Raw genomic sequence first — 24,530 nt, 5'->3', positions numbered from 1 at the left:
TTTGTTTTGGCCTCGCTGTCTAATCATGAAACAGAAATATCGCACTATTATGCTCACAACGAAACTAAAGCAGATCTTTGTAATGTACTGTGCAATGATTACTGAAGTAATATAACATGTAACATGACTATTTCAATATAGAACAAATTTGAGCCTTCCTAACTTAAAGGTATATTATGGATGTCAAATTAATTACTAATTTGCATATTTATGTTCAATGACTACACGCTAGGCTGTGAACCTGTATAGCTCTTTATTTGGCAGTACAAGTGAACAATAGTCCTTACTGATCACTTAGACACACTGAGTTGAATTTGGTCACTTGATTCGGTAACATCATATACACCTGCTGTGTTTCTGGTTGTCCGTTCCCATTTTCTTTTGCCGTTGTGTGCAGAACTGAATTCAGACATATTTCCCCTCATTGGCGTGAAACCGAATGTCACACTCCTTGTCACACAGCTTACTATCTAGTTTCTTCACTTTGCCTCATTTCACCCGTTTATATATTTTTCTCTCTTGCAGATTCCAGGGAGCTCAACACTGCTGATAAGTGAGTAGCGGAGTCCTTTCGCATTCGGAGACAGAAAGAAATGTAGTGACTAATTCTTCGAGAGAAAGCATGCAACTTGTTTGTCACAAACTTCTCAAGTGCGCGTTGTCCAAAACCTCTTTATCGCAGCAACGCAACAGCGTCTCCTGGCGCAGTCTCGAACAACGTGGGCCGAAACGGCCGAGCAACGACCTAGTTGTACCCGTGGCACCGTCCGGGTGGAGGACGATGAATGATCATTCGATAAAGCATGGTGAAGAGGGTGGCACTCGTGGCACTCATCACTTGCATGCTTCATCTCGTCTCTTGATCACCTCCTCACTTCGGTGTGGCGCCGCCGGTATCAAGAGCTCGTTGACCTGCCGTTTCAGCATACGCAGGCTGAGACTGCACACTTAAGTTACTTAGGCCGAGAGCAAAGGATGCTATACAAGGAGCAACAAGTCAACACAGCGCTCGCTTATGGCGAGCATACCGAATTTATATTTACGTTTACTGGAAGCGCTGTTAAGGTGGCGTGAAATCAAAGTACTCAGCCGAAATAAAGAACGCCGCGTTTTTATTATTTTTGACGCAACGAATGATCGTCTTGATTATTTTTAAAATAAACATGCTGGTAGCACATGCACTGTGTCGTGAAAAGGTCAAATGTGAAACAACTATCTGGCCGAGCAGTCCTGGATCCTGGATTGTTGATAGCGTCTGAATGTGAGTGAAACGCTGGTCCTACTGCTGATCCTGGCTTATCACTATGCCAGCCAGACAATGGCTCACCTAATTGATGACCGAGCTTGCAGGCTTGTTATCGCATTCAAATGCATGGTAACGTCCTTGAGAACCAGCACAATTCGTAAATATACCGGAAATCACGTGCATCTGTATGTTACGCATAAAATTTCGAAATAATGTCATGGTACAGAAATAAATTAGTACATATTTAAGCATAATTTACTGTAGAATAAATTTATATTAAGCATAATATACAAATCTTACCTAAAGATACAAGCTATCAAATATTTGTCTCATGCAGAAATTCATGATCAGTATTTGCAAGAAAAGTTATCCTGGGGTTTTACGTGTCAAAACTACGATCTGATGATGAGGCACGCCGTTGTGGGAGACTCGTGATCAATTCTGACCACCTGGTGTTCCTTAACGTGCACTTAAATTGAGTACACGAGCATCTGTTTCATTTCGCTCGTATAGGGCGCACATTTTGCATATAATGAACAAAGTCTGCAGTTTGCTGCTATACTTGTTAAAAAATGCGCTGTAATATATTTGGGCTGGAGAAGGTGATAAGGATACCGATCCTTAAACATGGCACGTATTCACAATGGGAGATAAGCCAAAGGAGGCCACGCTTATTGATTTACTTGCCTTCTTTGAAACATGACTCAAAACGGTTATCTGCGAAAGGCCTCCGCGTTAGTATCAGTGATTTTTACGAAGAACCTTATCCTAAAGATATGACAGCCAAAGTTCTGCTAACGTCGCTGTTCACTGACGTGGGCATCGGAGTTCAGAAATAAGCACACAGTGCATGCAATTCCTTATAACAACGCTTCGGCGAAGGAATATTACGCAATTTTGAGACATGTAGGAAAAAGTTCAGGTACAGTTCGCCTACACATACATATGCGTTACTGGAAAAACATGGCGGAAAAGCTGAATTTAAGTAAACTATAAATATACAGGCAGATGGAAAGATTAGCAGAACATGACCACGACATAGAACAGGCATATTGGAAGCAGCGTGTGCCTCGTACGTTTTGCAACACCCCCTCTAAAGCCATCATCATCATCACATCCACAACCGCTATGACCACCACCAACCACCAATATCATCATCATCATCATGATCGGTTCGTTGACCTTGCGCAGTTTCTGTATTTATCTATCATCACCTCAAGTTAGCACTATTTATGTGCACTTTTTGAAAATTAGGATTTATGGCGAAGAAGTCGAGCTTCTCGCTTGAAGCGTTTTCGTACAGTCCGCACCTTCATCTGTTTTTAAAGTTAGATCACGTCCCATACCGTAGAGGAACTGACGCCATTGTGCACGGTTTCCCCCTCCGTCCTCTTTTTTGTTTTGTTTCTCGTTCGTTTTGGTTCGGCGTCTCTGGTGCGCAGGTCACAGACCCTTCTGCGAAAGGGCGTCGTTGTCGAGGACACCAGTGAAGGTGACATCAAAGACCCGGATATCATACCGCCAAAGACAGATTTGGAAGGTAAGTAACAAAAAAACTATGAAAAAATGAAGAAAACATTTTTAAACATTTTTCTCTATGGTACCTGCACGCTGTTCTAATGTTCCATTACCGTCATTTGCGTCATGTAGGATACACCTGCTACTCCTGTTCGCCTAGAATGCAACCGTTGAGTGCTTTGAGAGCCTTGTGAAAGACCATTCCTGCTCTTCATTTTTGTTTCTTCCATCGCAGATCCAGAGTGGGTCTTCCGGCAACTGAACGGATCCAATGGTAGGATACGCCAAGACGTGGGCATTTCCAAGGGCGGCATGATGTACGGCACGTTGCCAAATGTCAAAGTCCAGATGCCACCTCAGGTGCGTGGGGTAGAATTTTCTCGCTGCTTAAGGTGATTTGATGAAAATTAACGGTAAATGATACAGAATCAGGAACACTTTAGACTTCCGTCAACCAAATGACCAGGCAGGATTCCGTAAATGCTACTCAACAATAGACCATATTCACACTATCAATCAGGTGATAGAGAAATGTGCGGAATATAACCAATCCTTATATATAGCTTTCATTGATTACGAGAAAGCGTTTGATTCAGTCGAAACCTCAGCAGTCATGGAGGCATTGCGGAATCAGGGTGTAGACGAGCCGTATGTAAAAATACTGAAAAACATCTATAGCGGCTCCACAGCCACCGTAGTCCTCCATAAAGAAAGCAACAAAATCCCAATAAAGAAAGGCGTCAGGCAAGGAGATACAATCTCTCCAATGCTATTCACGGCGTGTTTACAGGAGATATTCAGAGACCTGAACTAGGAAGAATTGGGGATAAGAGTTAATGGAGAATACCTTAGTAACTTGCGATTCGCTGATATTGCCTTGCTTAGTAACTCAGGGGACCAACTGCAATGCATGCTAACTGACCTGGAGAGGCAAAGCCGAAGGGTGGGTCTAAAATTAATCTGCAGAAAACTAAAGTAATGTTTAACAGTCCCGGAAGAGAACAGCAGTTTACGATAGGTAGCGAGGCACTGGAAGTTGTAAGGGAATACATCTACTTAGGACAGGTAGTCACTGCGGATCCGGATCATGAGACGGAAATAATCAGAAGAATTAGAATGGGCTGGGGTGCGTTTGGCAGGCATTCTCAGATCATGAACAGCAGGTTGCCATTATCCCTGAAGAGAAAAGTATATAACAGCTGTGTCTTACCAGTACTCACGTACGGGGCAGAAACCTGGAGGCTTACGAAAAGGGTTCTACTTAAATTGAGGACGACGCAACGAGGTATGGAAAGAAGAATGATAGGTGTGACGTTAAGGGATAAGAAAAAAGCAGATTGGGTGAGGGAACAAACGCGAGTTAATGATATCTTAGTTGAAATCAAGAAAAAGAAATGGGCATGGGCAGGACATGTAATGAGGAGGGAACATAACCGATAGTCATCAAGGGTTACGGACTGGATTGCAAGGGAAGGGAAGCGTAGCTGAGGGCAGCAGAAAGTTAGGTGGGTGGATGAGATAAAGAAGTCTACAGGGGCAACATGGCCACAATTAGTACATGACCGGGGTAGTTGGAGGAGTATGGGAGAGGCCTTTGTCCTGAAGTTGGCGTAACCAGGCTGATGATCATGATCATGAACGGTAACTGCACCGCCCTCCCTCATCCTTCTCACACACCTCTTGTTCCATTTATTTTCCTGCCATTTGATCAAGAAATGTTTTGGACAGCTCAGGATATGCGCCTACGTGTGTGTCAGCCTTGATTGCAAAACTTATTAGCCTATTAATAATAACCCCTTGAGGATGTGCTACGGCTTTCATCCGGTAGCCTCCGTTTCCGTTTAAGAAAGGCCATGCCATGTTTATGCTCCTTTCGTTGGTGCTTGTTGCTCTTCAGCAATTTCGTGACGACATGATGTACCGCGAGCGGTACTACCCGGGCAGCGGAGTGGCCGGCGACCTGGACAGCAGCCCCGGGGAGCGGCAGCGCAGTGGCGGCACGTTCCGACCCCAGGGCAGCATGCCAGACCCCGACGAGGTGGACCGCATGATCGCTTCCTCCAAGGCTCCCCTGCACACGGCCACACTCATGCGCAGGAGCCCACAGGTACGCTTCTTCCGCAGCTATGCGCCACAGCGTACCTGATGGCACGTGTACGACTGTGATTTCCATTGCTTTGTGTCTGCCTGCTTGCCCTGATACCTTGCTGGCGTAGCTCTTGCTGAAGGCGCGTTTTTTCCAGTACTCGATCGTGCGGGTCGTGATTTGTTGTAGAAGTTGACTAGCGAGCTTTGTCACGAATTAAAATGTCATAGAGCACGCTGCCGAGCTGTGCTTAGATGATCAGCTTAAACTGGCATGCTTAGAGCGACCGTGTAAACTGCCTATTGCTTTCCTGGCTGTAGTAATCAACATGGTAACGGGAATTACTATTATGGAGTTTCGTATAAAGTTTTCCTCAACTATAGCTATTGCCAAGCGTTTGTGGAAATATGTAGACACGAAGCAAGAAGACGTGATAGCCGGTCGCTCTGTGTCTTTGCCTATTTTCCTTGTTTTTCTATTTATGCTCATAAGGAGTGTTAAGAGACCGCCCTAGTGAAAGATGTTCCTAATATATAAGAACATTGGTAGTAGTATCCTTCTAAACATAGATAATTTCTCGTGTATAACTATTCTTCTTCCCACTGTATTCGTGTTCTCTGCAGAGTGTGCACGTGTGATGCACAGTGCTGAAGAGAATGCGTAAATGTCAGTGCAACACCGGTGCAAGCATACAGGACAAGCACCATGAAGGCCCGGCTATGTCGTTTGAATGTATTTCTTACCTCTCACATCCCCTTTGATGATACCATGTTTACGTCAGGATTCTGAAGCAAATACTTGGCGCGATGCATGAAATTAGTTTGAGACGGCAGCTTTATGGTGTATTCACTTATGGACACGAAGGCTCAGCACATAAAACTTAAACAGAAGGAGTAAGCAAACGAAGCAGTGTTATAGACGCACATTATTTTAAGCGCAGCTCTTAGGTGGCGGTTCCTGCGGCGAGCGTCGGCGTGCCTCGGCGTCTTACCGCGGCGTAATCGAGTGAACGAGCCCAGCGAAAGATGAAAGCGAATGCGGAGTGCAGTGGAGCAGGAAGGACGCGAGGAGGAAAGCGGAGAGGAGGGTACAGCGCAACCATGAGGCGGAAGGAGGAAGAGGGTATGGCGAAAGCGTGAGAAGAAAAGCGCAGTGCGGCGACAATGGATACGAGAAGGCGCCAGAATAGCGCGTGTGGGAGGCCTGTCGGCGGCGGCTGCGGTATATCCGGCCCACGCTTCACCCACGTGCTGGCGCTCGTGCACTCCAGATTAGCCAGGCAGTCGCGCCGCACTTCACTCTGCTTGCGACGTGCCGCACGAGATAAATTGTCCGCGCCAGCCAATATATCGCGAAAGGAAAACCCGTATAGGGTTGCGCTCAAGTTTCGGATTAGGGTGTATCGTAATGGTCGGTGAATTTTTTATGTCGACGTTAGCAGTGGCATTCAGTTCCTAAGTTTTCATTTTCTTTTTCTTTTCTTTCTTCTTTTTTACAGAAACGCTTCCTTATACATTTATTGCTGATAACGACATACTTGGCAGCAGTTAACTTTCCAAAGCCGCACATTGGACGGCTGCAGATTAATTCAGTACCGTACAGACGTTATACCTCACACAAACGTTAAATAATAAAAGTATAGAAACTTCTATTCTGTGACTTTCTTTAGCATAAAATGTTTAAGGTCTTTCTACATGTACACTGGCTGATCAAACAACCCAGTCATTTCGCGCAATTATTTGTCACTGTGGCCATATTCTGTGAGCGCGCGCCGGGAGATCGCATCGGGTGACAAATAAATGAAAAGAAAAAACAGGGGGGGGGGGGGGGCGGGTTTGAACACACTGACGCATTTCTGTAACTAACAATAATATAAAAGGAATGATATATCAATTACTTTGCCATCAAACACTCCTAGCAACATTATGGGGCAGCCCGTTTGCGACGTCGAACACTCCTTATCTATTTCGGTGTCAATTCTTCTGCTCATACTCCACTTCCGCCTCCCCTCTTTGATATTGGCAGAGGCGGGACACTCCTGAGCGGGAGCGCCGTACCATATCGACGCCTGTCTGACAGGCGGAGACGACGTTCGGGCAGGCCCCATACGACAACGGGGAACAAGCGGAGGAGCGGCCCGGACCGCCCTTCTGTCCGAACGACGACTCCTCGACCGCTCAGTGCCCGGAGGAAGACGGCGACGAACCCTCTGTGATCGCTGCTGCCGCCGCCACAAGACGGCGCCACCATCTCCACGAGACCACCACCAGTGCCTTCTCCAGCCAGCAGAGACGCTACCCTAACGCCGCTGCCGCAGCTGAGAGCTTCGAACTTGGAACACGCCGTCGCCGGGACAGTGCGTCTTCCACGGACTCTTACATGTCCTGGAGTGCGGGACAGCCCGCAGCCAGGGCGCGTGGCTCGCAAGAGCAGGAAATGCTTCGTCACCACCGGCAGACTTGGCTGGGAGCCACTCTGCCTCGCGGTGGATACTCCCAGCCCCAGCAGCAGCCACAGCCGATGCAGCAGGAGCGACGCAACTCGTTTGGCGATGAAGGACCGCGTTACGAGAACACAGCGTTCCTCAGGCAGCTTCAGCTGCGCAGCGTGGCCGATGAACCTTCAGCCGCTTCCGGAGCCACGTTGCGTGGCACAAGGCGTAGCTGCCGCGTGTGAGCGCGGTTAGTGCTCGTGCGAACTGGCAGCTCACGCAGCGAGGAATGGCAAATGAGGCTCGCAAGACAACGTCGGCTTGCATAGATCGAGAACGCTGTCAAGAACTTTGAAAAATTGTTCAGAGCGCACTAAAATATCTATTTTCGTTTGTTATTTTATTTTACGGTCTGTGTACTCCTCCAAATTTCAGGCACCCATCCTCAAACTTACACGGCATTCAATGCCACCACAAATCAGTGGCGGTAATGTTTGAAAAATTGCTGTTCGCTTCTGCACTCAAAGAAGGGTTGAGCAGGGTGCACTTTGAGCCAATATTACTGATTCGTCTCTTAGTACTAACACTATTACTCATTCGTCTACTACTATTCGCAACGAATTTCCACGCTGCGTGAGCAACCAGTTTGATTAAGCTCTCCAGGGACACTCTTAAGGCTTTGCTCTGCTATGCGTACGATTAACGTACGCTTTAAAGTACCTAAAGAGACACCGTTTAGCCCAGTGGCTTCGGCATACTGCCCTGAGGATTTTTCATTGCATGGTCATTAATAAGACTTGCAGCGACGGCAATAATGAAATGCCGATCCCCTGCTGCATTCTCGGCTTTGCTGAGCGCTCGAGATTCCTGCGTGTTTAATCGTGCGCGGGTGCGAGTGTTAATAGTTCTTTGAGTATATCATGCTGAACATTTAACAGGCGATTCTAGTCGGCCCCACCAAAGAAAGTGCAATGGCAACAGTTGGGTATCGCGCTTTAATAGCTTGCACTCCAAAGTATTTCATTTCTTTCCTTGCCGGTTTAATGTTCATTACATTTGAAGCACTAGTATTGCGCGATGATACGGCACTATGGTCGGGTAAACTATATTAAACAATTTCAAGTCGCACTAAAAAAATATACCACTCAGTACCGCCTTCTTTAGGGTCAACAGAGTCTCATCTGTTAGGCCACAACGTGGTTACGATTTTTCTGTCGCTTCCACTTATGTAAGTATTTTCTTGCATTTTTTTCTGCATTTACAACCGCCCATGCCGTAGCAATTAATTGCGCTAAGCTGACTACAGGAACTGACAATAGTGAACAAAGGCAAGGATGTTTCGAAATTGAACACATACATGAAATAGTAATGAAAATCCTGACAGGCTCCATGAGGCGCTTGTAAAAACAATGAAAGTTGAATGGGGGTAGCTCGAGCAGGAAAACACGACGAAGAAGCAGAAATGACAAAATTGTTGATACTTATTGCAAAGTTAATAGGCTGATTACTATGACATCACCATTTCTCGTGAAAGATCATCCTCAATACAGCGTGTTCTTATATTTGTTCAATTTAAATTAAGGAAGGGGGACGGCTTACATTCTCACATATGTTCGGTGCATAGCTGCAACGGCGGACAAAAACGACATTCTTTGATCTCCTTATTCACTATACTGAAATTCGTTAAGTTTCGCTTGGCGGGTGAATACCTATTAATTGTTGTGCAGTACTTCAAAATAAAGGCAAGCTTTTTTTTTCAGATTTTAACGTGTCAATCCGGCGCCTCGCTGAATAACAGCAAATTGATGTCAGCGATTGAACTGTGCAGCAGTATATTCTGCTTTGCTTTTAGGCTCCAACTAAGCGTGAAGGTGGCAGAAAGTTTTCGCAGGCTTAACATTATTTCTTGCTTCCTACCTTTATGCACATGGCTTTCCTTTCATCTAGCGTTTATGTATGTCAACCTGCAGCTCCATAGTGTACGCCACTTTTATAACGCAACACGATAGCGTTGCGCGCAGCAGCGCATGTGTAAGGGAGCATTGCATTAGGAGTTCATATGTGGAAGCGTCCTGATGTGGACAGCTTGCATGACCTTGCATGGGCTGAATCAGCATGGACCAACTGTTGGGCAGGCTCCCTAGGTGGGACTTGTGGTGCGGCGACGAAGATGGTTTCTGCAGTGAGTGACCTGTGGTTCTTAACCATGCCGCTGCTTCGTAGGGTGGCCACTACTCTGGATTACTTGGCAGGTAGCTTATAAGTCGAAATTGAACAGCATACTCGAAAGCTAGCTGTCTCGAGCAAGTGGCCCCCCGTAGACTGCGTTAACTCCCTCCAAACTGCAGCGCTACCCAATTCTAAACACAAGTGATATGGGCTGTAAGGCAACGTCAATCTTACCCATCCTAGAACAATGCTGTGTAGTTGTGTGGCCGTTCTTTTTATTTTTATTTGTCTGCGATACAATTATTAATAAAGTTGGATTTAAGGTATGCTCTTGTAGGCGTCGGGCGGGAATGTTTTTACGCAACTACGACGACGCATCACACCTGTATAGGCTCAAACGATTCCTGACTAGAACACTACTGCCGGGCAAATGTAGCCTACCTAGAATTTTCTTGTCGAAATCACGTTACGGACATGTTATCGCCTGAAGCACTAGCGACTATACCGAAAGTATAACAACTTCCTAAATAATGTAGGCTCATAAAGCAGCGCTCGGTGATCCTAAGTGCCTTAGAAGCCCCCAACAGAGGATAACTGTTACATTTGTTTATTCAGGCACTTACGCCGTGGGACTGTGAAAAAGGAAGAAAATAGAAAAACCTACCTTTTTATATTGCTACATGTTCTACTGCGCCGCTGTATTCGCATATATGTTTCCCTGCTGTAACTTTTATTGCTTGATTGAAAGCTTGCCAGTTCTTCGGTCTTTAGAATCTTTTTTTCAATGAAGTATGCTGCGTGCAAATACCTATTGTAAGTGTTTCAGCGCAGGACCTTTGAAACGTGATTGCATTCCTTGTTCATCCTTAACATATGCTTGGCACCCGCATTACCAGCATAGCTGTTTCCATGTCAGATCACTTTCTAAAATTCTGCAAAATGTGGTAACGACAGATTTTGTAAACATTATTTGAAGCATTGCTTACAAACATCATAATTGAATTGCACCAGCAAAGATACTTCAAGTGTCAGTGAACAAGCATTGAGAAGTTTTCTATACCACGTCATATTTTAATATATCTAACTATGACTCCTAACCTCGTGGGATGGGAGAAAAGTTGAAGATCAGGGTAAATTAGAACTGTGTCTGGCTTTTAAAGCGAGTACAGAAGCAGCCATTGCACTTTACCGGTAAACTAAACACGGCTAGCGTGAGCACTTGTGGCTATTGTACCACCTATACAAGACATGAAAGCCGTTATAAATAAATCGTAACTAACGATTACTTGAAGAAATATCTAAACTTGTCTCTGTAAATGCATCTTTGTGTGGCAGTCATCGATGCCATGCCAAATTTTCATTCTTGCACTGACATCATTAGAGGAACAGATTCCGTGTAATTATAAGACAAACTCAGTGGAGGGCGACTAATGTTTATGAGATTCCTCAAGCATAGGTAAGAGTGGCCGGACTCAGTGCAGTGTTAACTGTAGATCGCTGCGAGAGGCTTTGGAGTTGAGTGAACTTGGGCGATCTGATGAGGCCTGTCACTATTTTCGTCATTCGTTATGCTGAACATTCTGCGATTATACGTGAAGGGTGCTTAAAGGCAGTTTTGGGAATGCGATAAAAGTTGCATTCGCTACTAGCCTTGAATCATCGGTCAAATGACACGCGTCCAGTGATCAGCTTGGGACTTCGTTGAGGTGTGACTAATGGCTGTTATCTATTTCCAGGATTTTTTCCATTTATACATGGCTTGCACATTGAGAGCACTTTGCACTGATGCGCGAAAAATTATTCCATATCCTTTTAGGCTTCTCTTTCCTTTTTTGTGCTTTCTGACATTTGGATGGTCTTCCTCGCTAAGAGGAATTTAGCCACGTTTTTGTGACGCCCAAAGCGTATGCTTGTAAAACTCAACCCTCATAAGCTATGTAGCTATTCGCAGCGCGCGCTTACTTTATAGCCTTACGGCTTCATGGCACTGTTTCTATCTGCGGTAGCTTACGGCACCTGTAAAATGATAAGATGTGAACGTAGCTCATGTTCAAGACATGAAAAACAGACGCACGTGGAGTCACAATGTTACTATTTCCTACTCACTGTTCGTCAGAATGAAATATAAACTATAATATGAACTTAAAACTCTCTCTTTGACATTTTCCAGCACGGCTAGAGAGTCGTCTTGGTGTAACTTTTCGACACTTTAAAACCGTTCTTCAACGATGTTCTCTTTCGGATTAGCTTGCAGCAGTATACAGTACGAGTGCTTTATACAACTCTCAACACATTAAGGATCCTAGCACTTGCCCATCTATGAGCTAAAACTGAAACCTTTGTACTTTCTGCGAACTTATGATCCCAATAAAAGATTGCGGTTTGCGTCCCTGTACGCCTTTCGGGGCGCATTCATAGCCCGTAATGTGAGAATAAGCCTTCCTTATGAACAAGGATTATAAATATTCATCGCTGGGAGTGTTCTTCAATAGACACGACATCAAAGCTGCCCATTTCGTAGCGAACGCAGCATCTATCTATAGCAACTGAAAGGAACCTTCCTTTTCTTTTGGGTGTAGGTCTCCTCGAAATAAGCGCGCGTCGAAACCAAACGCAGTATTTTTATAACACGCAACGCACGCACACGCACTTTATTACAGGAACAGCAAAGCAGCGATTAGCTAGCTGCATTTATTGAGCGAATAAGATTGGCCCCCAAATGGTCACGCTTAAAAGCAGCTTCTCCCTTGACCTCGTGACCTGCTCCGTCTTATCGAGGCCGCGCCACCGTCAGCCTTTTTGGCAGTCGCATGTTTCGCGACTAAGGCGACGGCGATGCAGGAGACTACGGACAGGCGGCCATGCGTAACACGCCGGAACGACCATTAATGCGTTGCGATATGTGCACGGCCATTGTGCCTTTTGTGCGGTCGTCCTCGAGGAGAGAAAGCCGCGTTCGATTTGGGATGGCATCGTTTATGGTGGGACATTCACTTTCACCACCGTCCTTCTTGCGTTCTCCCCTCTCCTGGTTCGTGTAATGCGCCAGCCCCCCCCCGCGCTTGGTTGGATCTTATTGTGGGGCTAGCGTATAGTCGAAGCTTCGACCCACCATCTGGCATTTTTACGGTCCCCGACGCTTGTCGCCTATTTTGTCCAGAGCGTAGTGGCCTTTCACAGGAGGCGCCAGTACGCCCCGCGCGAAGGCAATCTTTTGCACGGAGCGCCGTTGCCCGCTCTCACTTGCTACACTGGTAATATTCTTGCTCTTTCTTAGGTTTCCACCCGCTTTTTGACGATGTCCTAGCGAATTTCTATAGGCTAAAGGTTATAGTGCGTCGTTGTTCCCATGGTGTTTTGTGCACCTGCCACAGCGGACATTGGTAGCATTCGCCGTCATCCAAACGTTTTACGCGCGCTGTTTTATTATCCGGTATATATACGTTATTGACGAGACGCTTGCTTATAGTTAGGATATTCCAATATTTCTTTTCTTTAGTTGCAACGTTCAGTTTCTTTCTGTAAACATTGCACTGATCTCGGGCAACACTGATATGTATGTGTTACCGGAAGAGTATTGATCTTTCTCCAAACTAGTTCAATGAAATTATTCTTAAACTGCTTACGACTGACCGGCTGTTAAGATCACTAGAGGGATGCTCAGTTTGTGGACGTAAAAGTTAACGCCAGGTCATATAGGGCGAGATACCTTTGCATCGCCGGGATCGTATAACTTGGAACATGAACCCTGAGGTTGAAGCAAATTTCTTTGAGTCCTTGGGTGAACCGTTCAAAAGAAAGTGCTTTGTAATATTTTTTTATTTAAATTGTTTTTTGGCAGTGCGCGAATAGGTATAATTAAGTTGTAAGCCATTGTTTTTCAGAGCGCTTCAATCCCTTAAAGTCCCTAAGTGGTAATGTTGATACATGAGTCCCACTTTTATTAATGAATTATATAGTAATCAGCAAACTATATTGTTTGGCTAGTTCAATGCGAAGAACAAATTGCCGTAAGTAAAGAAAATATCATATTAAGAAAAAGAAAGGAGTAGGGTTAGGCAGACTGGAACATGGTGCAAAGCAGAATAATTGCAGTGCTGATTCTGTGCACTGTCGTTTTGTCCTCCCCTTTTCGCGCAACGAATTTTGAGTTTAAGTTTAATAAATGTCATTGGCCCCATCGGACAAGCTCAATGAGTTTCGCGAATAAATTTGCTGCGCAGCAGAGTTCTTTGATTTACCAGTAATATACACTTCCAACGAGGCGGCTCATGTGAACTTTCGCGATCCGATAAAATTCGTGTATTTAATCAAACTTAATGTTTGCATGAAGAACTAAGCATTGTAGTTATTTGTCCTAAACACGTCATTGAGAAACGAGAGAAAGGTTTTTTGATGACAATGATTCTCGCAATGTTGCTTGCATAAGTGAAAAGCGGTGAATGTAACCCTAAAGTCGTTCACATTGAAAACAACTTGGAAATACAGAAGATTCAGAAAGATAAAAGTAATGTGGTGTTAGAGACTGCCAGTTCAAGTGGAATAAAAAGCGTTCCTTGTTTACCAATAAGGATAAAATTCCTTTAAGAAATTCTTAGGATAAAAAATAGTGTCTAGAGCCAATCCACAGCCGAACCTCTAGCAAGAAATATATATGTACCACAATACACCGCGCTAAAATTCTGCCAAGCAATTGAGGTTAGGAATGTACCTGATTCATATCCCAGTTTGAAATTTTTACGCTCTCGCCTTTCCGAACTCAAGCTCCGAAGATGGCATTCTTAACTTGTCTGGCCTTTGTGTGGGTATATAAAAATTGTATTATACCTCACAACAAAGTAGTCGAAAATGCAAAGGAGGAATTCAACAGTGCAATAAGTATTATCTTATTCAAGATGACGCGTAGCACACTTTGTCGTTTTTAAAGGATCATTCCGCCGTTTTTATTCCACCGGTCGGATTGAAACCGGTGGCATAAAACAGATTTTGGTTCAAGTGCATACGCTGAATGTCTGAAATGCCCATGTATAACATGAGACACGAGATGATGTCATGACACGGTATCATCACGAAATGTCATGCGATCGCCGAGAGAACAGCTGCTTTTTGGCCATCGTTCATAACGTAGTTTATGTTCTAAAGATACTCGTAAAACGTGCACTGACCAAACTTGATAATGAACACAAGTTTCTAGGTAAAGCAAATGTATGTGTCTTCAGCTTGCTCCAACTAGAACTTATGTGCGTTAGGTATTCCTTTATTTATTCTGTCGCTGAGACGAAATGATAACCATGCCGATCGCCACGTGTGGTGTGATGTGCGCACATCCGTACCCAGGAGCTCACAGGCATCCACATTTCACTTGAACATTAAAAAATATGTAACATAGGATCGATGGCTCTAACATGAGGGAACACAGAGAAATGAAAATGGAGTGTTTAGAGACTTTGTCTATTGTCATGTGCACACTTCATTGAATTTCTTCGCCAAGCACTGTAAATACGCGTGCCCCGTCAGAGATGGTAGCAGCAGTTGAGCCTTGAAGCAAGCTGTTGTTTTCGCCTTTCTGTATGTCTGATTCGGCCAAGACGCCATTCGACTCGCAGGCTGCGCTTACATTCTCTGGCGAGTCGTTACCTTGGAGGTTTCGAATTCAGGAATCTCCAACAATGGGTGTGTACATAGGGCGCAATTCGTAGAGCCGCATCGGGTTGTATATAAGTACATAAATTACATGATTCATTAATAAATAGGGAATTCAAATGTAAATAGGACTTCGCATGTTGTTTCCTTAATATATAGGTTGACTTTTCTTGTAATAAATAAAGTTTGGCTTTGTACTACATTGGCAGTGTGTGTGTGTGTGTGTGTGTGTTCAATCATTCCAGAGAAGCTGCGGATGTAAACCATCACAGATGGAGCCCAGCAGGTGGTTTTGTAATCACCATTCTTTCTACATGCACTGTGTATCATAGTCATAAGAAACCGGACCTAGTATTCAGAAAGCGGTGGAACGGTGCGTGAGAACGGCTCCCAAGATCAGGCGCAGTCCAGTCATCCTGGCAAAAATGCCAGTAAAAGCCGCTAGCCAATGACGCAGGTCTGACAAAAGCAATGGTCGAGAAATCATGTTCCAACTAATTACTGACGGAACGAAACGTTCCTCTCTTTATGGCATTCCTCAGTGGCAAAGGTGAAGCACAGTGCTCGTTAGCGAAACGTAGGCTCATGAAAGGTTAGTATCGTTGGTGTTGCAGCGTGCTCAGCCGCAAACGAAAGGCGGTAAAGGCTACGTTATTACGGACAAGTGTAGGTGCACCACCAGAGCACCTTGCTCCTTGTCAAAGCTGTACTCGCTTGTGACTCGGTGCAGAAAAACGAGCTCAAGATGTGACAAGTGCAAATGGCATTCGAACCCGCAAGATGCAGATATGGTAGTGCGCAGGACCGCTATTCTCGGTTAGTCGCACGCTCTTTTTTTCGACGTAAGGCCATAGCCCAGTCGCGCTTGTCGCACATATTCCACTTTTCTATAGTGGTCGAGCGTCCACGTGTCATGTGCACGTGTCACGTCTATGGCAGCAGTTTTTCGAAATTTATGTGCGACAATTACCAGGAGCGCGCACGTGGCGTCGCATATATGCGCGGGCCTGCAATTTTTTCTCAGGCGTTGCAGCGGCCAATCGGTTATTTCGCTAAATTCTGGCTTCGCATGCTGCGAGTCCTCTGCTTCACTAGTACTCATTCACTGTAAGTAATGCGCCTGCGTGCAACGGTGGCGCTAGTGTAGCTTGTGTTTACGACGAGTCATTTACGCATGTACGGAAATGTATAAATGATCGCAGTTGCCTGATTCAGTGAGAGAAAAACGAAAGGGTTGATTTGTCACCACCACTAGCAAATAAATGTGCAGGCCCGCGATGCGCAAGGCCTGAAGTGTTCATTTCACCTGCGCACCCGTAGCGCTCGTGACCAACGTATTTTCCAGGCAGTATCCACTGACACGCGTGAAATTTAGCAGTGCTATAGTACGTGCAAGGATCCGGCCGATCGAAGTTAAGCGAGGTCGGCGTACTCCTTTGTGCCAAGCCTTACCGGAGCGACGGACATCCCACTTGTGCCTCAGCTGATCCCTACGCAAACCGAAAGGTATCTTTGAGAGTGGTCCAGTGAGAATAAGGTCCTAGGTGCGAGGACGCGTGTGCTTTGAGAAGAGTTATCTCAGGCGACGGCGTCACGAGAAGCTGCAGCCCCCGGATGGTGCAGTATTTTTATTATTAATATTTCCCACAAGCTGCACCTGTTCACGTCCAACAAATTCCTAGGCGATCGCTGTAATTTGGCACTGACACTTGTGCGCTATTGCTGTGGTGCGTACTCCGGCCAACTAGTTGCCTACCACATTCATAGGAGTCGTTCTCCAGGACCAACTCGGCGCTTTTGGGAGCACGTATTCCGGCATGGAATTCATCCCGGACCTCAAGGTTGGTAACTTTCGACTTTATATTCTCTAATAAATGACATTGCCGACGTAAAAAGAAAGCGCTCTTCTAATGAAACAATAGGGGCGTTTGTTGGGACCATGTACAGAGATTGCGTCGAGATTGCGTCGCGGGTGCGGTTTCTCACCTCGCTAGTAGCCAAACATGTCGGGCATGATTACGTCAATGCGCCAGATTATCACGCGTATGTGCAGTGCTCACGGAATGAAACACGACAGGGAGCATTTAGTAGAACCCTGAATACGTGCAAAATACTCGAGAGTACCATGTAACGTCGCTAGCAATCTGGTCACCAAAGGTGACGCGGACTCCGATCAAAGTGTAAGCGTCAAAATTACGTCGATGTCACATGAACTGCAGCCGGTGGAAATGAATGTGCATCAGTTAGCCCTAAATTGACGCGTTTCATTCCGTGAGCACTGTACATACCTTGTTTAGCTTTTGGACGGTGACCGTTTTTCGTCCCATTATCACCGTTATCATATTGTCGCTCGACGCAAGGCGCACCTGCCGTGCGGTCACATTTCTTGTTTATGCAGTTTATAAAAGTGCTAGTGCCCTAAAAAGCCGGCAGCACTGACGTCAATGTAGATCGGTAGCATATAGAGCAATATAGAAGTGCCGACTCCCCGGATAAGACCATCCATTCAACGCCCTCATGATTATTGCTTGTGACGTTGCACATATGTGGCGCCGAAGCCTAGCCAATGCGCCTGACAGTAGCAGCGAAGCTGAACTACATTACCGCAACCACTGACAACACTATGCTCCTTCAAGTGTGCAACTTGGCTTACCACGCTTTCTGTCAGATGCAGACTTCGACTTCGAGGTCCAAAACAAAGAAATCGCTGCGATTACATTGGTATTCGTGCGTAGACCCCTTCACTTTGTAATGATGGCACGTGCCACTGCCTCGATGAGCACGATTCCTTCGATCCTACCGCTCGTTTTATTGCGAAAAGAACTTATGAGCTAGGAAATGGGCCTGCTGTTTACGTTAGTCCTTCACGCTTTGATTCAGATATGGCACGATGTGATGTGAAAGTATAGGGGTTTCTGCTTAGAGGTCCGCGTTGACTGCTGAAAAAAATTGTTGGGTTTGGAGGTTATCCGGAGCGCGCGTTGTATTCTCACGTGTACTTATCACGCAATTTCAAGGCAGAACGGCATGCGTTAAATATTGAGATTGCGAAAAATTATAAGAGTTACATAACATCCACTAAAAGCTTTTAAGAAAGTTCCTGAAAGACAAATAAATTCAATACTGGATTAAAATTTTGAAGTATAGATTGGTTACTGTACCCACCGGAGTGGCTTAATGGCTACATAGCGTTCTGCTGAACACGAGGTGGCAGGTTCGATTCCCAACCGCGGCAACCGATAATGTCCATTTTTCTAAGCCTGTCGCTAAAGTCAGACAAAAATTCGCGAAATTTCTGCTCACTTTGGCTGAAAGGTCGCTAAAATTGTCGCACAACGTATAAGTGAATTTTAAATAAATAAGGGAATTTTAAATAACGTAGGCGTTTTGGGGCACTATATTATAAGCTTTCGTGGCGTAAATCATCTATCGAAACTGATCACGTTTACCCAGTGTCCGTGTGGGTGCAATGAACAGTGATTCACCAGCAGGGCGTATAATGGGCTTTTACTTTACTGATATACTTGCGCAAACAACGGATTATGACAACTGAAACGTTGCGTTTACCTTCAGATTGTGAGGTTACAAATACAGCACGATACAAAAGACACCTAGTAAACATTCTTCCTGCAATTCTTCTTGTTCTTGGCACCCGCAAAAGGAGAACTAATTCTCTGACACGCACTTGATCACTTGTTGACATGGGAATGATAATTACGTGACCTTTGTACACATCAAGTAATACGCTTCGAACCTTTCATCTGCCTGAAAGCTCTACGCACTATTTTTTTGTCTAAAAGTCATCAGAAAGGGAAGCAGTGTGCTCAGACTCGCGTCAATGAGCCCAGCCACTCCGATACCTGAACCTTTTTGAGGTAACAACAGCGACAACCACTTCCTACAGTCGATCTTGTCTTATTACTCCCCTTGCTGCGTTTTAAATATCACCATAAAGTTGTTGCAGTAGGCTTTCCTAAACTTATTTACAGGTATGCTCGCAAGACAAATGTCCATCAATGGAACGTACAATATTTAATGAACGTGGACAAGCCACAGTGTTATGGCACATTCTACTCGGTTTTGTAAAAAAAAAGGAAATAAGAAACAAATTGTAAGTACAATGTCACTCCTGTGAAACAAAATCTTTTGTGAAGTATGGTGTGAATACTATTAATATGAAGGCAATCGTTGCTTCATCATGGTCACAGAGGATGCAATATCTGTTCGTAGACGTCGTTCCCATGCGTCGTACAGCCAATTTAGGCTGTATACATGTAGCAGTGGCATAATAAAGTGCGTTCCAGAAGGTTGTATTGAAATACCTTTTTTACTTTGAAGTCGCTAACATGTTGCCAATTGTTCTGTCACGTCGTTATAGAAAGTCAAATATAAAGTTTGCCGCTTAACAAGCAAGTCTCTAGTTCTATCGACAAAGCCGCTAATATGACTACACGGGGAGCAACCGCATTTCTATTGGGGCGAAATAAAAAGAAGCTCATGTGCCCTGCGATAAGTTCACAACAAAATACGAAGGTTATCCAACTTAATCCGAAGGCTTCAAATATAAACTGCGAGCAAAAGCCTGTAAGTCAATTCAGAACGTTAATTTGTAGTCGGTCCATATTCCTGTCAGCCAACAAACAAGGAGAGTGAACGCAGTGCAATAAGCTGCTAAATGCAGCTTCAAGGCCACCCTGCGCCCAGTAATGTCACATGACACGAGAAAGGGAACAAAGTCACTAGCCAGTACAAGTTTTTAACAGTGGACGTTTTCTTATATCGCAGGTGGAGCGCAGGTATTTGCGCATTTTATAATAAACTAGTTGTTTAATAGAAGTGCTTTAACACTTAAGGATGTGAAGTCTATCATGCCGCCAGTCATTCAAGTCTATTCAAACAAGTAAGGTAGTTAAGATATTGTGGGAAATAATCTACAGAGAGAGAGAAAGAGAGAAAGCAAGGACAGGAAAGGCAGGGAGGTCAACCAGAAGAGCATCCGGTTTGCTACCCTACACTGGGGGTGGGGGAAAGGGGAACAGAAAGAGGAAAAGGGGAGAAAGTGAGCACTGAGTGCGTGTGGGCGGGACACTATGCACAGGGACACTATAAACGGTCTCTTAAGCCGGTTCACTTCAAGTATTGCACTAATGCACGATTCGCTTTTCGTGCCAGTGACGGGTGTGGCCACGGTCCGAGTATCTTTGACTCGGTGAACGGTCTTAAGTCCAGTCGGTGTAAAGTTTCCCCGCAGAGAGAGGCGTTGTACATCGTAGCAGGGGCAGGTACACAATGAGTCCTCGATGGTCTCCTCGCACCCACAGGAATCGCATATCGGACTCTCGGCCATTCCCAAACGGTAGGAGTATGACTTCGTGAACGCTACTCTCAGCCACAAGCGGTACAGCAAGGTTGCTTCGCCGCGGGAAAGGCTAGATGGCAGTTGTAGCCGTAGCGTGGGGTCCAGTTTATATAATCTGCAATTGAAAGCACTTGAACTTCAGAGATCTTGCGACTTTTTGCCTGCATGTAGGCGAAGTTCCCTGGCAGCGTCCGACCTCGCCAAAGGTATTGAACGCGTCTGGGTATCTTCGTGGGCAGACCGGGCAGCCTTGTCAGCTAGGTTGTTGCCGACGATGCCACAGTGAGCAGGAATCCATTGAAATATGATGGTGTGCCCTCTTTCCAGAGCATGGTGGTGCACTTCCCTGATGTCAGATGTCATCTGCTCGTAAGTTCTGTGACGTAATGCAGACTTGATGCTGTGAAGGGCTGCCTTAGAGCCACAAAATACGACCCATTTCTCTGTCGGCTCTTCGCTGACGTACATCATAGCGGCATGAAGAGCTGCAAGCCCTGCCGATGTAGATGGTGTCGTATGCGACAATTTGAATTTAACTGTAACCTTCTTGGCTGGAACGACGAATGCGGCAGTTGAGCTGGTATGGGAGGTCGAGCCATCGATATATATATATGTATGTGGTCATGATACGTCTGGTGCAGTAATAGGAGCGTAAATTGCTTCAGAGCCGGCGATGGATGATAGGACTTTTTTGTAATTCCAGGAATAGCAAAATTCACTTGAGCCTGTCGTAAGCACCACAGGGGAGATGAAGGCGTTGTCACCGGTGTAAAATATGATGGTATGCACTCTTTATGAGCGTTAGACCCTCTTGAAAAGGTTCGTAGAGGTCTCTCGGCTGGTAGGGAGGCCAAATGATGGTTGGGGATCCTTGACAGATGGCGAATGTGCGCTCTGAAAGAATCGACAGCTACGTGTGTCTGGATCATATGGTCTCCATCGATGGTAATTGGTGCTGCTGTTGACGTGCACCAAGGCACGTGACGTGCACCAAGGCACCTAAACACGTGCGTAGGGCTTGACCTTGTATTCTCTCCAAAGCGCGAAAGTTCGTCTTGCATGCATTTGACAACACTGGTAGACTGTAACGTAGGAGTCCGAGAAACAGTACCCTGTAGAGCTGCATCACAGAACGGACTGGTGTACCCCAGTTTTTCCCGCAATTTAAAGACCTGAGCAATGGAAACTAATTTCTTCTTTAGATAGACGCAGAGAGGGCTCCCCGAGAGGTTGCGGTCAATGATTACACCGAAAAAGCGATGTGTCTTAGCATAGGATACAGCTTGACCATTGATTGAAACAGGATACGATGACATTTGTTTGCGCGTAAAGCCAACCAATGCGCACTTTTCAGTAGACACACTGAGGCCTTGTTCTCGGAGATAAGACGCCGTCATTGTTGCCGCCCGCTGAAGCCTTGCTCTTAGCTGAGGGCGCGTCACCGCAGAGGCCCAGATGCAAATGTCGTCGGCGTCTATTCAGACATGAACTGTCTGCAGTAGGCACTCCGCTAGTCCTACCAAGACGAGGTTGAAGAGAATGAGGCTCAACACCCCACCCTGCGCCACACCACGGCAGATGTAATGTTCCGAAGTTGGGCCGTCTTAAATCTGTAAGAAGAAGCACCTCTCAGTCAAATAGTCCCGAATCTATTAATACATCCGGCCACCAACTCAAACAGCCTCAAGTGAGTTCAGTATGGCATCATAGGCGACGTTGTCGTATGCTCCTTTTATATCTAGAAAAAGTGCCACTGATAGGCGCTTGAGGCTGTTTTGATTTTGGACCGAGGTTACGATGTCAATGTCGTTGTCAATGGATGAGCGACCTCGACGAAAGCCCGTCATGGCATCCGGATAGATGTTGAATCGCTCTAGGTACCATTCCCAGCGGGCGTGAATCATTCTTTCCATCACTTTACCGACGCACTCGAAAGCGCAATGGGACGATATGATGAGAGCTCAAGCGGGGACTTTCGAGGTTTCAGAATGGGGATCAGGCGGCTCGTTTTCCATTGTCTAGGAACGGCGCCATTCTGCCAACACTCATTGCAGTAGCTGAGCAGCGCATCACGTGCGTCATGTCCAAGGTGACATAGGGCAGCATACGTGATGCCATCAGGTCCTGGTGACGAAGAACTCCTGCAGGTCGCCAACGCAGCATCGAGCTCTTCGAGTGAAAAGGGAACGTGCATTTCTGGTACACGTGCCTCACGGATGTCATTCAATGAGGTGTCAGTAATGATGGCCACGGACCCAGCAACCCGTGCACAGAACGCTTCCGAGCGGAGTTGGTAGAGGGCCAGAGCAGCAAAGGGCTTCCTTTGATGCGGAGATGAGCGCAGACCCCTAACCGTTCTCTTTACGTGCGAGAGCGATTTTCGGGGATCAAGCGACTGACAGAAAGTTTTCCATCGCTTGTCTTCCAATTCATCCATACGACGCTGGACTTTCTTCTGTATGCGTCGTGAAGCCCTCAGATCCAAGACGCACTTCGTACGCCGATACCTCCCCTCCACCTGTCAGCGTGCCGCACGCAGCCTCTCCAGTTCCATATCCTTGTCTGTTCGCCTTGCTGTCCTTGTGAGCGAGCAGACGGATATTTTCGATGCCTCTGCGATTGCATTTTCGATAGTGTGTGGAAGGCCTTCCCGACATGCGTCATCCATATCCTTCTTAAACTTTGTCCAATCAACTGTACGCAAGACAGTAGAGGAGCGTTGCTCAACTCCTCTATTCTTTATGTATGTTGGAATATGGTCGCTTTCATGTGTTTCAATGTCCGTAAACCAGTGGACGCTCAGGCAAAGCGCCATGACATCAAAGTTAAGTCCGAGCAGCTGCTATAGGTCGTGCCTCGCAAAAACGTAGGGCTGCCGTCATTCACACAGCACAAATCATGGTTGGCAGCAAAGGAGGCGAGACTCCTGCCTTTGGAATCAATTTTAGTGCTTCCCCATAGCTGGTGATGCGCTTTGAAGTCACCTGTGATAACCCAGGGGCCATTGTTCATCAGTAATATTTTCTTGAGTCGTTCGCCGTCAAAGTGACCCGCTGGGAATATGTAGGCTCCAATTAGTGTAAATGACACATCCTTCTTTTGGATATTCAGGTAGACATATTGGTTGTCATCATGAGGCTCTACCGCGTTAGCGACATATGTAATGTCCGTGCGGATGTAGATCATTACTTTCGTACTCGCACCGCATGTGGACGAGACGAAAGATTCGTAACCGGACAGTCTGAGTGGAGTTGATGTATTTGGTTCGCAAATGACCACTATGGGAAAGCGATTTGTAAAAATGAATTAGCGAAAGTCTGCTATACGGGTCCTTAGACCCCTAGCATTCCACTGAACGATCGACGCACTTTTAACTTCAGTGCGGAAGGGGACTATTGGTCGAGGCATGCTGCTTAAACGATGCTAGCAAGCAATGGATTTAGTGCATACAGTATTTGCAGAGCACTTCGAGCTGCTGCGGTTTGCAGCTTGTTCAGTATGAGGCGCATTGTATTAATTAGCGAGTGTAGCATATCAGCCACCTGCCTGTCTTGGTCGCATAAATCACTGACAGTAGACGTCGGGGGTCTTCCAGCAAAATTTTGCTGTGATTCTGTCGGTAGATGCTGTCGTTTCGGTAGAGCCGGCCAAGATTCTGAAGATGTGGTCTTCTCAGTGGCCTTGTTCTTCGCGGTCCTTTCCACAGAGTCTGGCCTGGGCGGCAAAGGAGCAGGTGGTGTTGTAGGAAGTGGCATGCGCGTCGCAGAGACAACATCCTTCCTTGAGGAGCGCCGGCGATGGGACCGTCGCTTTCTGATCTTATCGGCGGCTTCGCGATGAGATGAATGATCTCTCGCCATCTCTTTCAAGATAGCCATTTCCTTCTTAATATGCGGGCATTTCTTCGATGAAGCTTTGTGTGACCCTCCGCAGTTTGAACACTTCAGTGCAGTCGCGCCACATTTATCTGCAGCGTGGGGCTCGGCGCAACGGGGGCATGCTGCCTGATTTTCGCAGACGCTGCTCACGTACCCCAGTTTCATGCATTTGCGGCACTGAAGAGGGTTCGCAAAGAAAG

The 24,530-nt window shown here is 45.9% G+C and overlaps 1 protein-coding gene across 4 annotated transcripts in view; it reads left to right on the top strand.

The window, feature by feature from the left end:
- The window catches only part of LOC126531630 (nephrin-like), a 372,938-nt gene extending 357,643 nt beyond the window's left edge, over positions 1-15,295 (top strand). For 3 of the 4 annotated variants that reach the window (XM_050179245.2, XM_055071313.1, XM_055071314.1), the window contains 5 exons: positions 526-553; positions 2,689-2,786; positions 3,000-3,124; positions 4,662-4,871; positions 6,876-15,295. In XM_050179245.2, the coding sequence (XP_050035202.1) occupies positions 526-553; positions 2,689-2,786; positions 3,000-3,124; positions 4,662-4,871; positions 6,876-6,926 (512 nt within the window). In that variant the 3' untranslated portion in view covers positions 6,927-15,295. Of the gene's footprint in view, positions 1-525; positions 554-682; positions 1,182-2,688; positions 2,787-2,999; positions 3,125-4,661; positions 4,872-6,875 lie in introns of those variants that run through there. The other variant, XM_055071315.2, reaches the window with a different exon arrangement.
- Positions 15,296-24,530: the final 9,235 nt, after the last annotated feature.

This window comes from Dermacentor andersoni, chromosome 5 (genome assembly GCF_023375885.2).
Source record: "Dermacentor andersoni chromosome 5, qqDerAnde1_hic_scaffold, whole genome shotgun sequence".
Classification (NCBI taxonomy): Eukaryota; Metazoa; Arthropoda; class Arachnida; order Ixodida; family Ixodidae; genus Dermacentor; species Dermacentor andersoni.
This window is presented reverse-complemented; position numbering and strand designations above follow the sequence as displayed.